Below are 18,168 nucleotides of genomic sequence, written 5' to 3' on the forward strand. Positions count from 1 at the left end.
TGACGTCATAATTGAAAAGAAAAAAATATTCCGCATTTTTAAATTAAGCGTGGCTTAATACGATGACATGTTAACAAACCGCGTTAACACGGGGTGTTACAATTACAACACATTTTTTAATGAATTTGTCTTGTCTTTTTCTTAACATGATAAAAAATTTGGTAATATATATAAATCACTTTTTGTTTATATTCTTTTTATTTTTTAATGCATTTAATACTTTGTTTAAAAATAAAATTGGCGGCACTGCCCCCCAACCCCCTCCACTAAATATTCGGACTAAATATGCACACATAAAGAAAATTTTATGGATCCGCCACTGCTTGACCCTAACATAAATTCTGACTCTTTAGTCATTCTTTGATGAACACATACATTTGTAGCGTAAGGAATCAGAATACACCATATCTTAACCCAAAATTTTAAGAAGCTAGTTTTATGATTCTCTTACCTCTATTGTCTTAACAAATATTAAAATATTAGGGATGAATGAGATTTTATCACATTATATGATCATATTAAATGAGGCATAAAAATGGTTATATATATATATATGAAAAAAATATTTCTCCGGGAACTTGAGATAAGTTTATCTCCGGCCACCTCAAAACTACGTCGTTTTATTTATTTATTTTCTTATATTAATTGATTCACCCTTTATTCTCTTTTTCTCTCTCTTCCTTTATCACCATTGATCCATCTTTATACGGTTATGATTTAGTAGCCGGAGATAAAATTATCTCAAGCAGCTTAAGAAATGATAAGCCCTATATATATATATATATATATATATATATATATATATATATATATATATATATATATATAGGGAAAAACATTTCTCAAGTAACTTGAGATAAGTTTATATAAATAAGTTTATTTATTTATTTCCTTATATTAATTTATTCATCTTTGAATGGTTATGATTCATTTTTTCTCTATCTTCCTTTATCACCTTTGATCCATCTTTGTACGGTTATGATTTAGTAGCCAGAGATAAAATTATCTCAAGCAACTTGAGAAACGATAAGCCCATATATATATATGGGGAGGGATCATTTGACTCTAGAGTAAGACTTACAAGTCTTACTCCTCATCTCAACCATTGATTTCCGTTCATCTAACGGGTATTATTTATTAAAAATTAATAATTAATTAATTGGTATAGATAACCGTTAGATGGACGGAAATCAACGGTTGAGATGAGGAGTAAAACTTGTAAGTCTTACTCTGGAGTCAAAATATCCCTCCCCTATATATATATATATATATATATATATATATATATATATATATATATATATATATATATATATATTTGTGTGTGTGTGTGTATTAAATTTGATTTTATCAGAAAAAAATAATCATATTAAATGAGGAGATATGTTATTTTGTGTACTCTTATTTTACCTACCTTTGCCTGCCCTTTTAAATCTCGTTCGATTACAATCTCATCCGACGGTAGATATTTACAAAATAAAATATATCCTTTTTTCCCTTTCTTTTTCCTCACTTCCTACCACACCCTTTCTCTCTCCTCCCTTTTCTCTCTCCTCCCCTGTCGATCACATAAATTCAAAACATCAAATTGACACAAAATGAGTCAACAACCAGGGCAAAGTTGGATAAAAAATAAAAAAGTTTAAAAGTCAGAGCAATTTTTTTTTTAAAGTTTCATCGGGAAGAATCGCTTATTATCTTTGCAGAGAAAAACAAGTTGGTAAATTAACCCTTCTAGCCAAAAAGAATCGTGCTCCCCTTTTATAAGAAAGTATATAAAAGTGAGAATTTTTAATTGATGGTCGTGGATCGTATTCTATTTTTCGTTCTTATTCGATCGAGCATTTGTTTTTCGTTTTGAAGGAAGTGATATTTGTTGTCGAAATTTTCGGTATTGGTAGCCTAAGAATAGAGAAAGGGGAGGAGAGAGAAAATGTGTGGTAGAAAATGAGGAGAAAGAAAAGAAAAAAAGGGTATATTTTATTTTGCAAATATCTATCATGGGATGTGATTATCATCGAAACAGTATTGAAAGGAGTAAGTAACTCTAGGCAAAACAAAAGTAGACAGAATAACATATCCCTTAGTATTTTATGTTTTAAGATAGACACTGAGAACAACAAAAATGAGCTATTAGTATTTCCTTCGTTTATTCTCACGGATAAATCTTCGATGTTACTGTTGTACTATCCCACGGGTTTCTCACTCTTCTCGCCATCTCGAAAATATTGTTTCTCACTCTAAGGGTTTCAGATCCCATTTTGAATTCATTGCATGACTGGAAATATTGTTTGATTTTTATTTTTTATTTTTTTATTCCGAGTTCTGCATTCGTATAAATGAATTGATTGGTGTTTAATCTATTCGGAACATGTTTAGGTCATGGTTTGAACACTTTTGATGCATGTTTGGGTCATTTCCTCACATTTATTTGACTAGTTTATCTAAGCCAAAAGATCACAATTTTATCTATGAACTTTTTTTTAAAAGAATTTTTCTATCTATTATTTCTTTGTATACAAATTGGCAGGTCACAAGGCCTCGGGGTTGGCGTATTGGTTTTGATCTTTATTTAAGTTTGTGTTTAGTGTGGAAAGAATCAATGTTGGTTTCTTTCTACAATATCTATTATTTATGTATTATCTATTATTTCCTGATTCTTTCTCTTCCTTCATGTGAAGCTAAGGTGCCAGAATATGGGAGAAATACTCTACTAACCGAAGAATTCATTAGAAAATGTTTGGAATCATTCTTGGTATCTTCCAGGGAGCTTGAGTTACATTTGCATGCATTTCTGCGGAAGCATATGAGCATCATTGATTCATTAGAGGGAAACAACAACCTTGGCAGCAGTGTCAATATCAATAGAGGTATGAAGGACTTTTTCTTTTAGTCTGAATGTTCATTGAAACTTTGCTTAGTGTTATGCAGCTAGATTGTGATATGATATTCTTTACCTAGTTTTTAACATGTTTTCCTGTTTTGAAGAAGGTTTTTATTTGGGGGAGAGTCTGTGGTATTGAAAGAGAATTATTTAGTAATCTTTATCTGTCTTAATTGGAGGAGATTTAAATGTGAGATAAATAGATAAATTTAAATAATTCCATGTGAGATTTACAACATCTCTAGTGCTGCTCTCTGAAAAGACCTTGGAATTCATCGATCAAAGGGGAAAAATATATATCTTTATCAGTTTAGTATGGTATCAATTTTTTTTTTGGCATGGATTTGAGTGAGTGTCTAGAAATGATTTTGAATGGTGCTGGAACATGTTTGGCAGGTTGTGCAAGGGATTATTACCGAGATTGAGTCGTGGAGGGTACTTCCTAGGAGAAATTAAAATTTCTTTACTTGGTACGTGTTGTGGACCTAGGTTGGTATACTCACATGTAATTGATTACACAAGGTTTAGTTGATTTGTGCTTGTGTGTAGTTAATTCTCTTGATCCCATGAGTAGATGAAGCCTGGCTGACAAAAAAAGTTTAATATAAAAGGTTTCCCTTTTTAAAATATTATCAATTGGCACATTCTTGGTGGCAAGAGGGTGAACCTTGGAGTAGCTATAAGGTTCCTGCTTTGTAACTGTAAGGTCACGGATTCGAGTCTGAGAGAAAGTCTCTTTGCAAAAATGCTAGTCGCTAGATTAAGACTGCGTATAATCAACCCTCACATCTACCCTTAAAAAAGTCTAGTCTGGGAGTCTTGTGCACTAGGTGTACATTGTTGGTGCCAAGAGTGGAAGTGCGTTTATAGTTAGTGAACAGATATTGACGTGTCAGTGAAATTCATGGACAATTGGTATCTACTGAAACTTTAGAGTTATTGGAAAGTACTTCTGCACTAAGAATATTAGTTGAGGGTATTAACTATTAGGTAAAGTTTACATATTGCATGTTGGCAGGAATCGATTTAGAAATTGTGAGATGAGAGTTGGTGCTTCACTTTAAACAAAAGACTTATCTAGGAAATGATAGGAGAATGCCAAGAACAAATTATACTTTCTGTGAGTTGAGGGCTTCCTCTCCTCACACACCACTTACTTGTGCTGCTTTCCTTTTGCATTCTAGAATTTTACCGTAAATTTCATTTCTTTGTTTCTATATTACGTACTTATTTCTCTGAAATTTCTTTTTTAGGGGGTGTTTGGTTGAGGATTTTCAAACATTTATTTATGCATCTCACTTTGGGAAAGTGTGACATCCACGTTTGGTAGAGGTTTTGAAATATTTCCCCATCTCTTATATTTACATAGGAATCCAGAAATGCTTGTAAAAAGCAACTATAAATCACTGTTATGAAAGACAAGTAGATGGTGGTATTCTATAGTTAGCCGGCGAAATGTTAAAAATGGCATCCATTTGCAAACCAAAATACCCTCGCGCGAGAGGTGTTGATGCAGCTGACTTGATCTCATTCATGTTGGAGCTTAGTTTTCATGTCATTGGGGAGGCATATAATATAAACACAGTGACTAATTTTCAAAGGAACATAATTAAGGACCTAGCAGACCTTGGACTGGTCAAACTTCAACAGGGAAGGAAAGAAAGTTCGTTCATACCAACGAAATTGGCAACCAATCTTTCAGTGAGCTTGTCTGATTTAACATCTAGAAAACAGGGATTTGTGGTTGTGGAAACAAATTTTAGAGTTTATGCATACTCATCTTCAAAATTACATTGTGAGATATTGCGGCTGTTCTCAAGGATAGAGTATACACTTCCAAATCTTATTGTTGGAGCTATTACAAAAGAAAGCTTGTATAACGCTTTTGAAAATGGCATTACAGCAGATCAGATAATCAGTTTTCTTCAGCAGAATGCTCGTGCTCGAGTTGCAGAGAGGATACCATCTGTGCCTGAAAATGTCACAGATCAGATTAGACTGTGGGAATCAGATCTAAACAGAGTTGAGATGACAGAAGAATATTTATATATAAGGGTTATTTTGTAATTTTGTCATATTTTCCCATCAAAATAGCCATCTCAACCAAATATGGACTCAATATATTTAACTCAATTTTCCCAGTAAAATTTCATTCAAACAAACAACATTTTTTTAACTTTCTTACCTAACTCACTTTCTAACCATTTCCTTATTAATTACATTTTTCTAGTATTCAAAAAATTCTCAACTGAACGTCCCCTTAAGATTATTCTGCGTCTTCTATTTGAGTTTTTTTTCCTCGAATGCTTACATTAATGGGAAATGGCAATTTTGGAACAATCCATTTTGCTTTACTTTGGGACACCACTTGTTAAAAAAATATTGATTTTACAGCTCAACAAGAAAGGCTTATGGGTTTACTGATTGGAAACAGAGGTATCAAGAGTGCATATGTTACATGTCTTTTCAATTAATTTCATCATTTCTAATTCCATGTATCGATTGCATGTCAAGGCTATGTCGAATGTTGAGTAACATTAGTACAATAACTTTTTTCCTTCCAAACTGTTAGCTTTTAATTTAGTTTTTGTATAACTAGTTCACAGTTAACTCCTTTAATTCTAGGAAAAAGTGTTTGTTATTTTAAAACCCTTAATTCTATACATATTTTAAATGGTAGCTGACTTTTTTTTTTTAAACCACTATCAGTTAAACCCGACTAGCGAGTGTGGGTGGAGGAAATCCTTGTACGCAGCCTTACCATTGCATATTATAAAGAGGTTGTTTCCTGGATTCGAACTCATGACCTTTCAGTCATGAAGAAACAAGAGTAAATACCATTTTGGATCCCTAACAAAAAACACGGTCTCCACTTTAGTCCCTAACAAAAATAAATTAGTCAGTTAGTCCTTAACAAATTCAAAGTGGACCCATTTTAGTCCTTTTAAGGGACTAATATGGGTCTTTTTTGAATTTGTGAGGGACCACGATTTCAACTAAATGGGTCCACTTTGAATTTGTTAGGGACTAACTGACTAATTTATTTTTGTAAGGGACTAAAGTGATGACTAAAGTGAGGACCGTGTTTTTTGTTAGAGACCAAAAATGGTATTTACTCAAGAAACAATTTTACCACTGCTCTGATTCGCTCCCTTTAATGGTAGCTAACTTTAATATGCATATTTACATATTGTTCATTTATTTTCAACTTTAAAACTTAAATAGTGCAGGAACAAATTTTTACTTGAAAATATTTTCCAGCAACATCAAATTATTTTTCCTAAAACAATGATGTCATAAATTTTCACTCAGTTCTATTTCATTACATGTAACACTTTTGTTGGTGCTGTTGTTTGAATGTAACTGTAAAGAACCTTGGGATACACCACCCCAAAAGCTAGCTCAAAGGGTGGGAGTGGCCAAGATCTTATAAAGACCACATTAGTTGCACATACAACCAATGAGGGACTATATATGTTGGAGATTATATGTAACAGTATATTGTTTGAATTCAATTCTTTGTAACTGTAGGTTTGAATTATTTGTAACGTATATTGTTTGAATTCTTTGTAACCGTAGGTTTGAATTCAATTCTTTGTAACCGTAGGTTTGAATTCTTTGTAACCGTAGGACTGTTTAGATAGAGTATTTATTTGTTTTAGTCTGTTACGTTGTTACCATTTATTGTATGTTCGCCTATTTGAAGGCTACCAATGAATGAGATAGAAACACAGTTGAAATATCAAGTTTATCTTGGTATCAGAGCAATCCTAGTATACACGTTTCCGCATTCCCTTTCAGTGCGAAAGCTGGTTCATTTAACATGGCACCAGGTGGTGGCAGCAAGTCCAAAACAACTGATCCTAGTTCGCTATTTTACTTGGCTGGATCCGACAGTCCAGGTCTCTTGTTAACGACTGTCATGCTGCGTGGTGAGGCCAACAATGACAACTGGGCCAAGCTCATGAAAAACGCATTGAAGGCGAAAAACAAATTGGGTTTTGTGATCGGTTCAGTCAAGAAACCAGGAGAGGATGATGCCGAAGAGTGGCGCGCCTGGGAGATGTTCAATTCGATGCTCAATGGTTGGATTCACAACACCATTGATGCAAAACTTCAACCATTCATCAAGTGCTTTGATGACGTCAAGGACTTATGGAATGACTAGAGGAAATGTATTCAGTGCAAAACTTTCCAAGACAGTATCAACTGAAATCCAGTTTAGCCAATATCAAGCAACATAGAGATAGCGTTGGTGATTATTACACCAAACTCAGGGCTGTATGGGACGATCTGGAAGGCAGCAAAACTCGCAAGTCTTGCGATTGTGGTGATAAGTGTGCCATTGCCAAAGCAATCGAGGAGGAGCAAGAGCATGATCGCGTTTATCAATTTTTGATGGGGCTGGATGAATCTACATTTGGCAATCTGAGATCCCATATCCTCAACACTTCTCCTCTTCCTAGTGTCAACAAAGTGTACGCAATTGTCACTCAAGAGGAGACCCATCGTAGTATTTCTCGCGTTCAAGATGAGAGGAGTCAGGTAGTGGGATACTCAGCCCAAACCGATTCCATGAAGCAGTCAGACACGTCCATGCAGCAGCGGATGGTTCCTAACAAACCACAAGACAGAGTACCTTGCCCTCATTGTGGCAGGACCAATCACGACCCTTCCAAATGCTGGAACGTTCATGGTTTTCCACCAAACAGGAGTGCTGGTCGCGGACGAGGAAGGGGAGGACGTTCGGCAGGACGTTATATGCATGCTCATGCGACGTTTGCAATGGATGCCTCACACCCAGTTGCTGCTAACTCTCTTCCTCCAGACGTCTCTCATTCTGCCTCTTCTCAAGTTGCTGCACACTCCGTTTTGACCCCAGAAATTATGAACAAACTGTTAACATTGGTAGACCAGTCTCAGTCACATGCAAAATTATCTGGTAAGCGTATTCATTCTCAATGGCTCATTGATAGTGGGGCCTCACGTCATATGACAGGCACTTTGGCTTTATTAGCTGACATTACACCTATTCCCCCTCTATCTGTGACTCTACCAAATGATTCTATTACTTATGCTGCAAAACAAGGCTCGATGGTGTTTAATACAAACTTCAGCTTGTCAAATGTTTTATATGTGCCTAACTTACGCTGCAATCTCATCTCTATTTCCCAATTGCTTCACTCCAAGAGCAGTAGCGTTACATTTACTGATAAAAAGTGAATTTTGCAGGACCAAGTGCTGAAGAGGGAGATTGGTTTGGGTGAACTTCATGAAGGAGTCTATGTGTTTCAGCCTTCATGTGCTTCAGCTTTGACAGTTCAAGCAGGAGAGTCAATTGACTTGTGGCACAACAGGCTAGGCCATGCATCCTATGATATCTTATCTCTGGTTCCAGAATTTAAAGCTTTGCAAAATAAAGTAGTATGTAAGGCATGTGAAGTTTGTCATCGTGCCAAGCAAACTAGATCAATGTTTCCTATAAGTTTTTCTCGCAGCAAAGAATTTTTTGATTTAATCCATTGTGACACTTGGGGTCCTTATCAAAATTCTTCTTCTTCTGGTGCACGTTATTTCTTAACTGTGGTGGATGACTATAGTAGGCATGTATGGGTTTTTATGTTGGCCGATAAAAGTGAAACTTATGATTGGATGTGCAAATTTCTTGCTATGGTTCTGAACCAATTTGGTAAAACCGTAAAAATAATAAGGTCTGATAATGGTACTGAGTTCAAATCTAATAACATGGTGAAACTCTTGAATGAAAAAGTTATTTTGCAACAAACAACTTGTGTTTATACACCTGAACAGAATGGGAGAGTCGAAAGGAGGCACAGACACATCATTAATGTATCACGTGCCTTACTGTTTCACGCAAATCTCCCTGTTGATTTTTGGGAGGAGAGTATTCTTGCTGCTGTTCATATAATTAATAAAGCACCTACAAGAGTTCTCCAAGGCAGGTCACCACATGAAGAATTGCATGGAGTTAAACCAGATTATACATACTTGCGCACGTTCGGTTGTCTGTCATTTGCTAATACAAGACCGAAACCAACTGACAAGTTTGCTCCACGTTCGCGACGATGTGTTTTCATCAGATATGCAATAGGGCAGAAAGGTTGGAGATTGTTTGATATAGAAGCGCAACAAAGCTTTGTGTCCAGGGATGTAAAATTTTTTGAAAATATTTTTCCTTTTCGCGAAGCTCCAGTACAATCTGTTTCTGCACCAAATTCTCGTGTGCCTACAGAGCCAAATTACTTTGACGAAGGCCAAATTGTCCATGACGGTTCTGATGCATCAAATGACAGCCCAACGCCTAGTGGATCATGTGTTCCTCTGGACGATAGGGGGAGTGTTTCGCTGGAAGCAACACCAACTAACAAAGTTGGCGCTAGGGAGTCCTCCTTACTAGAAAGAAGTTCGAGTTCTAGTGATGCATCAACCCAACAGCAGTTGCTAGAAGCAAATCTGCGTCAAACAGTCACACGACAGCACCGTACCAGGAAGCAGCCATCTTATTTGCAGGACTATGCATGTCAAGTAGCTGAAACACACACTCCTTCATCTCTCCCTACTCAAACCAATGTCACCTCAGGTACTCGGTATCCTATGTGCAATTATCTTAGCCTCACTAACTTTTCTAAGCAACATCAAGATTTTGTTGCAGCTATTGACACAGGTCATGAACCACGTACATTTCAAGATGCTGTGAGAGACTCCCGATGGGTGGAAGCCATGAGGGCTGAAATCACAGCCTTAGAAGACAACCATACATGGTGCCTCATGGATTTACCTCCAGGGAAGCGTGCTCTTCTAAGCAAGTGGGTGTTTAAAATAAAATATCGTTCTGATGGAACGGTGGAACGGTATAAGGCAAGATTGGTGATTGCAGGTAATTATCAGATTGCCGGAGAAGATTACAGTGAGACTTATGCACCAGTGGCAAAGATGGTGAGTGTACGTACATTGCTTGCAGTGGCTGCAGCAAGAAACTGGGAGTTGCACCAGCTTGATGTTCATAACGCATTCTTGAATGGAGAAATAAGTGAGGAAGTTTACATGAGATTCCCCCCTGGATTCAGTACTGGGTCTAAGCATAAAGTATGTCGTCTTACAAAGTCATTGTATGGTTTGCGCCAATCACCCCGAAACTGGTTTTCCAAACTCAGCAGTTCGTTGACGGCATATGGATTTGTTCATTCAAAAGCTGATTACACGCTCTTTACTATGCAAAAAGGGGAGGTGTCTCTTGCACTTTTAGTTTATGTCGACGACATCATCTTAGCAGGTAATAATTCACATGCTTGTCTTGCAGTCAAGGAGTATCTGAATCAGTGTTTTAAAATAAAAGACCTGGGTAGTCTGAAATGTTTTTTGGGTATTGAAATTGCCCGCAACAAGAAAGGAATATTTTTATGTCAGCGTAAGTATGCCGTGGATATTATTTCTGATTCCGGGCTCAATGGATGTAAACCGGCGATTTCCCCCATAGAACAAAATCATCGTCTTGCCTTGGATGACGGACCAGTATATGAGAACCCTGAACGGTATAGAAGACTCATTGGTAAGTTGATTTACCTCACTATCACAAGACCCGACCTGAGCTATGTTGTTCATATCCTTTCTCAATTCATGCATTCACCGCGCCTAGCTCATTATGAGGCTGTTCTCCGGGTTATTCAATATGTAAAGAGAGATCCTGGTCAAGGACTTCTCAAATCGGATTGTGACCTAAAAATTCATGCCTATTGTGATTCGGATTGGGCTTCATGTCCTCTTACCAGACGATCTCTCACTGGTTTCTTTATTATGTTGGGTTCTTCACCCGTATCCTGGAAGACCAAGAAACAAGTAACGGTGTCTCGCTCTTCTGCAGAAGCAAAGTATAGATCACTGGCTGCAGCTACAGCATAGTTTGTGTGGCTCAAGTCGTTTCTCACCTCTCTTGGGGTCACTCACTCAAGCCCTATGGAATTGTTTTGTGATAACCAAGCTGCTTTACACATTGCAGCGAATCCGGTGTTTCACGAGCGTACCAAGCATATTGAGTTAGATTGCCACTTTGTACGTGAACATATTCTAGTCAAGCATATTACAACAACTCATGTCCCTTCTCGTTCCCAACTTGCTGATTTGTTTACTAAAGCCTTGGGACAACGCGAGCTTCTTAGTTTTCTTCTCAAGTTGGGCATTTCATCCTTACATACTCCAACTTGAGGGGGAGTGTTGGAGATTATATGTAACAGTATATTGTTTGAATTCAATTCTTTGTAACCGTAGGTTTGAATTCTTTGTAACGTATATTGTTTGAATTCTTTGTAACCGTAGGTTTGAATTCTTTGTAACCGTAGGTTTGAATTCTTTGTAACCGTAGGTTTGAATTCAATTCTTTGTAATCGTAGGTTTGAATTCTTTGTAACCGTAGGACTGTTTAGATAGAGTATTTATTTGTTTTAGTCTGTTACGTTGTTACCATTTATTGTATGTTCGCCTATTTGAAGGCTACCAATGAATGAGATAGACACATAGTTGAAATATCAAGTTTATCTATATATCTATCTCAACAGTAACCATATCATTTTTAATGTTCTTTGCAACCATTCAATTTTTATCTTGGAAATGGTGCAAGCATGTGTTTGTCATGTTGGGTTCTCGGTTTTAGTTTATTCTCTCTTTTTAGTCGCAACATCACATGTGTTGAATCAGTTTGAATAATTAGGGAGACTATTATATATCAATTTCTAAAGTTATTGCTTAATTGTATCCTTTTTATCATAACTCGAGTAGTAATCAACATCACATGGCACGGATAGAAGCACATCTGGATCTGTCTTTCACTTTTGCTTTCCCATACCCAATATTGTTATTTGACTTAACTTTGATACTCTGCACTTTTTGTTCTTTGATTTAACTTGCTTGGTTTGTTGTTTTAAGGAATATTGCATATGGATCTATCTGCCGCCACCTCTGCAACTTGCTCCAATAACTCTTTATAAAGGTACTTCATATTTGATAAAATGTGATTTATACATCATCACTGTTGAATATTTACTTATATATTAGCTTATACACTTCACATATCCATTTCTAGTATACTACTTACAACTCATAATTAACTGTCATTAGATAATTACTTTGATTCATATGTGCATTGATTATGTGGTTTGATTCTTAGAATGTTTACTATCATTGTATATGTTGTCCATTCAATTTATCATAATAGACAAATTTGATGTCATTAATTGTGTTGTAAATAATTATTATTTAGTTATTATTTAGTCATTTATTTGTTGTATTGGGTCAAGCCCATTAGGTAAAAATTAGGTCAAGTATTCTCTATAAATAGAGAACCCTTTGTACAGATTATACACAATTCAATAATATTTCAAATACTCTTTTCTTTCAAGTTGTTATCAGAGCTCTCGATCCAGAGGGCTCTGCTTCCGCAATTACCTCCGTTAAAACAGAAACCTTCTTTCTTAGCCTCTTGCCGCCATTAGCCGCCACCGGAAAATTTTTCCGGTGGACCTTTTGGACCAAGAGGACCAGTTTTCAAATCCTTTTTCGCTGATCTATCAGCTTACGGACGTGTTATAATCATTTGACGATCGGATCTTCCCAAAACAACACAAGGCCGCTACTGTTCATCGCGTTTTGGACACTTTTCCGGCGACCTTTCAACTCCGACCGGCCACAGAAAGGTTCGAGACCGTCGGACGACCTCGCCGCAGAAATTTCAGCTCCGGCGGCCGCCGCACGCGCTCTCACGCGCCGCCACACTCCCGGCGAGTGAGGCCCACTCGCAGACACCTCCACCGGCGCGTGGAGGCGCGTGGGACACTTTTTCTAGCTCCGGCCAAAAAGTTTTCTGATCTTCTCCTCATCCTCTTTCTGGATCTGTACTCCTCTCTTTGATCGGACATCGTTTGGTATTTATTTGTGATTTTTTGGCTTCTTGGAGCTTTTCTTTAACCATTTTCTGTGCAGTATGGCCTCTTCTCAAAGGAGTTCTTTTTTAAAATTTTATGATGGTACCTCTTCTAGACCTAAGAGAGATGACCGATGGTGTTCTTATTGTAAAAGAATAGGTCATATCAAGGATTTATGCTTTCGCCTTTATGGAAAGCAAACTGTCTTAGAAAAGATGGCAAGGATGCGTGGTCAAGCGCATTTTACTTCTTCTGAAATAACCCCTGCACCTAATGAGACCCAATCTGCATTTCGTCCAGATGAGTTGGAACGACTCCGAACCATTCTTGATTATCTGAGTATGCCATCTGATACTAGTGCTTTGGCTATGATTGGTATGAGCTCCAAAACTCATTCTTTCATTTCTTCATGTAATGATTTTAAACATTCTTGGGTTGTTGATTCTGGTGCTACTGATCATATGGCTTGTTGTGCTGACTCCTTTATTTCTTATCATCCTACCATTGGAACTCATACAATATCCATAGCTGATGGCTCACATACATCAGTTGCGGGTTCTGGTGACATAAACTTACAGCAGTCCTTACATCTTAAGTATGTTCTTCATGTTCCTAAACTCTCCACGAATCTTCTTTCTATTCACAAAATTACAAAAGATTTGAATTGTACTGTAACCTTCTTCCCTACCCATTGTGTTTTTCAGGATCTCGCCACGTGGAAGATGATTGGTAGTGCTAAAGAGCAAGGTGGGTTGTACTATCTGGTGTCACAATCTCTCACAAATAAAGTAACAGATCACACATTCATGTCTCATGGTCAATCAACTGCTGATTCTTTAATTTGGCTGCATAATAAGCGTTTGGGTCATCCTCCATTTAGTTTACTCAAATCTTTATTTCCGTCATTGTTTTTGTCTAAGTCTGTTGAGTCTTTTCATTGTGATGTTTGTGAATTTGTTAAGCATCATCGTGTGTCTTTTCCTTCTAGTATTACTAAGAGTGTTGAACCTTTTGATCTTATTCATTCTGATGTTTGGGGTCCTTCTAAGGTCCCTCATTCTTCTGGAAATAAATGGTTTGTTTCTTTTATTGATGATTACACTCGTGTAACTTGGGTTTACTTAATGCGTGAAAAGTCTGAGGTACCACAACTGTTTTCAATTTTATAAAATGATTGAGACTCAATTTTGTAAAAAAATCAAAAGACTAAGGACAGATAATGGTACTGAATATGTCAATCACTCTTTTTCCCAATTTATACAAAATCAAGGTATGATTCATGAACTTACTTGTGTAGACACCCCTCAACAAAATGGGGTTGCTGAAAGGAAAAATCGTCACCTTCTTGAAGTTTCTCGTGCCTTACTGTTTCAAACACATGTACCCAAATGCTATTGGGGAGATGACATTCTTACTGCAGCGTTCTTGATCAATCGTCTACCCACTCGGGTTCTCGATCATGTAAGTCCTATTCACTCCATGACTTCTTTTTTTTCCTTCTATTCCAACTTTGCAAAGTCTTCCTCCTCGAGTGTTTGGGTGTGTTGTCTTTGTTCATATTCATAAACAGCATCGCAGTAAGTTGGATCATAGGGCTCTTAAATGTGTCTTCCTTGGATATGCTCCTGATAAGAAGGGCTATAAGTGTTATCACCCTGGAAGTCGGAAATTTTTTGTTTCTATGGATGTTACATTTCAGGAATCTGAGTCCTTTTTCCAAGGTCCTCATCTTCAGGGGGAGAATAATTCACCTGAAGACTCATCACCTTCCTTCTTTGAAACTTCAGTGTCTACTCCTTCACCTGTGTCAGTGTATCCTCCTCCTGTGTCTGATCCTCATGTGTCTGCTCCTCCTGTGTCTGATCCTCTTGTGAGTAATCCTCCTGTGACTGATTCTCCTATGATTAATACATCAAGTACACCATATGACACCTGAAAGAAGAAAACAGCCCACATTGTCTCAGCAGCAACCTCAATCGTCTGAACCACTGGTAAGTCCTGAATCTCATATTTCTGATCATGATGTTAATACTTCTGTTGACTTACCCATTACTACTGATTCTGATGATTTACCCATTCCTCTTAGAAAAGGAAAAAGAGCTTGTCCCAAGAAATCTTGTCCCTCCTGTCCCTCTTGTACTCAATACCCTATCTTCCATTTTGTTTCCTCTGCTAACCTTTCTGTGCAGCACAAAAGCTTTGTTTCAGCACTAGACTCTATTACAATCCCAAAATCAGTACATGAAGCCTTGAAAGATAGGAATTGGGCTCAAGCCATGCAAGAGGAGATGAATGCTTTGGAGAAAATAAAACATGGGAGGTTATTGATAGACCCAACGGAAAGAAAGCAGTAGGGTGCATATGGGTTTATGCCCTGAAATATAATTCTGATGGCACTCTTGAGAGATACAAGGCTCGATTAGTGGCCAAAGGTTACCCTCAAACCTATGGCATTGATTATGAAGAAACCTTTGCTCCAGTTGCAAAGATGAATACAGTAAGAATCTTGTCATCCCTTGCTGCCCATTACAATTGGGATATAAATCAATTTGATGTGAAAAATATTTTCCTCAATGGTGAGTTAGAAGAAGAAGTCTACATGGAAATCCCGCCTGGTTTTTATTCTGTGAAGGGGGAAAATAAAGTTTGTAGATTATTTGTATAGCTCATAATCCAGTTCAACATGATCGGACTAAACATATTGAGGTCGACCGCCATTTCATCAAAGAGAAACTTGATAGCGGGTTGATTACCACTCCATGCATTCCCACTGGGCGTCAATTAGCTGATCTATTAACAAAGGGGCTTCCTTCAAACAGATTTCAAGAACTTACTAGCAAGCTAAGAATGATAAATATCTATTCCTCAGCTTGAGGGGAGTGTTGTAAATAATTATTATTTAGTTATTATTTAGTCATTTATTTGTTGTATTGGGCCAAGCCCATTAGGTCAAGTATTCTCTATAAATAGAGAACCCTTTGTACAGATTATACACAATTCAATAATATTTCAAATACCTTTTTCTTTCAAGTAATTGTTATTAGAAATGAGTTTGATGTGTACAATATAAAAAGATGACAAATATAATATCAACATATTTTTAGAGGGCTGGAACCTATAATTACTCTAACTTATAATTGGATTCCTCACTAGTTAGTGTTTGATCTATTCCTGAATGAATATCAGCTAAAGAAGCTGCAGGGTAACTCTCCTTGGCAAGTCACTGTGTTGAAAGTTAGTGGCAGCTTTACATTATGATTGATTTTGCATACTAAACTTACTTGTCATGAATGCATGTCCTGCCTTGAACAACATTTTGCATGTGAAATTTGCAAGCTTTATAAACATCCCAATTGTTGGGCTTCCTCCAATGCTAAGCCCAACCCCATTGAGGGGTTTCCTAAAAACCCTAACCGTAAATTCCACCTCCTCTATATATTCATTAGTTGTGGGTGGAGGCTAGGTTAAAGGATTAGAGAAAAATTTGAGAGAATTATTTGATTGTTTGAGCAAAGCTTTATGCTTTGCATTTGAGAGATCTCTAGAGAGAGTTAGAGTGAAACATCTCTAGGGTAGTTTGATTATCACCATTGTTGGAGAGGTTGAGTTAACCACCACATTGGTGATTCTGATTATTTGTAACCATTATTTTCATAGTGGATTTCTGATCTGGACTAGGTCCCGTGGGTTTTTACTTCTTCATTGAAGAAGGTTTCCCACGTTAAATTTGGTTGTGTTCTTCTTCTTCTTCTCTCTCTTCTATTTTGTGTTTTTCGTTTTTTTTTTTTTCCGTTGCGCTACCCGACCGGGTGAAGTTCAGGCCGAGGTATTGCCGAGATCCGAGATCAGGATCTTGTTGATTGACTTCCGCACAAAGGCTGCTTAGCCGAGCTTGAGGGAACCGAGTTTTTCCCAACAGTGGTATCAGAGCCCGAGTTCGACGGGTTCTGAGGGAGACGAGACGGAGACCAGTGGCATAACCAATGATGGAGACATGTTCAAGTTGACCGCAGACAACTTCACTTATTGGAGACCGATGATGGAAGATCATCTCTACTGCAAAGATCTACATGAGCCCATTACCCTTTATGAGAGACCGGCAGGAAAACTGATAAGGAGTGGGAGATCCTGAGTCGGAAGGCGGTAGCCACGATCAGGAAATATATTGATAAAAGCCTCTTTGAGCACGTGTCCGAGTTCACGAACGCGTATGAGTTGTGGACGAAGCTGGAGTCCATGATTCAGAAGAAGACTCCCAGGAACGAAGCATACCTGGTTCGCCGACTTGTGATGCTTGAATACAAGGACGGCATGAGCATGATTGAACACCTCAACACCTATAAAGGTATTGTGAATCAGCTGTCAAAAGCTGAGATGAAAATTGATGATGAGATGCAGGCTTTGCTGCTGTTGAGCTCGCTGCAACAAAGCTGGGATACTCTGGTGGTGACTTTGAGTAATTCAGCTCCAGAAGGAAAGTTGAAGATGGATGTCGTGACACACAGCCTCCTGAGCGAAGAAGTCAGGAGAAGATAACGAGTTGTTTCGAGCACGACTGAGGCCAACGTTGCTGAGAACAAAGGAAAAACCGACTCTCGGGGTAGAAGCAAAAGCCGGGGTAGAGGTCGTGACAGACGAGAAAAGTCCAGAGGTCGGTCAAAGTCGAAATATGAGTTGAAGTGCTTTTACTGTGGAAAGACAGGCCATAAGAAGCCAAACTGTTGGACCCTACAGAAAGATGAGAGGAACGACTTTGTGAAGCCGGATCAGATTATTCCCAAGAAGAGGGAAGACAAGAGCACCACTGCGGTGGCTGCCAACCCGGATGCCTAGATATTCCTCCTAGGTGAGGATAATTATTTGAATGTTGCATATGATGACTACACCTGGATTGTTGACTCTGGTGCCTTCTTCCACGTTACTCCACACAAAGGTTTTTTCTCCTCTTATCGAGGTGGTGATTTTGGAGTCGTGAAGATGGGAAATTAGAATGACCCAAACTGGTAAACCTTAGTTAGAGATTTAATTTAAGGATTTAAATGCCATAATTAGATTCAGTGAGCGATTTTGAGTATTTTGACTGTAATCATGACTATGTTATGAACAGTGCGTTCTGTCGGAGAATTTACAGTTTTGTGAATTAACCGGGAAAGCTTAAATGAGCCAAATGATTTTGAAACATAATTTGACAATTCTGACGACAAATATGAGTTCAGAACGAAAAATTGTATACTCTGGCACTTTCCGTGAAATCTCGTGAATAGTGTTTTCTACCGGGTATTTTGTACTGCTGTTTAAGCAACCGGTAGAGTCCAGAAACAAATAATTGATGAAATAAGAATAAGAAAG

General features: G+C 37.7%; 1 protein-coding gene across 1 annotated transcript; it reads left to right on the forward strand.

Annotated features, from left to right (window-relative positions):
* Nucleotides 1-4,348: 4,348 nt before the first annotated feature.
* On the forward strand, nt 4,349-4,951 carry LOC133316333 (general transcription and DNA repair factor IIH subunit TFB2-like). Its single transcript, XM_061518067.1, has one exon. The coding sequence runs from the start codon at nt 4,349-4,351 to the stop codon at nt 4,949-4,951; it is 603 nt and encodes a 200-aa protein (XP_061374051.1).
* The last annotated feature ends 13,217 nt before the right edge of the window (nt 4,952-18,168 follow it).

This window comes from Gastrolobium bilobum, unplaced genomic scaffold, assembly GCF_033153095.1.
Source record: "Gastrolobium bilobum isolate Gb01-03AN ecotype WA unplaced genomic scaffold, APGP_CSIRO_Gbil_v1 utg51620, whole genome shotgun sequence".
Classification (NCBI taxonomy): Eukaryota; Viridiplantae; Streptophyta; class Magnoliopsida; order Fabales; family Fabaceae; genus Gastrolobium; species Gastrolobium bilobum.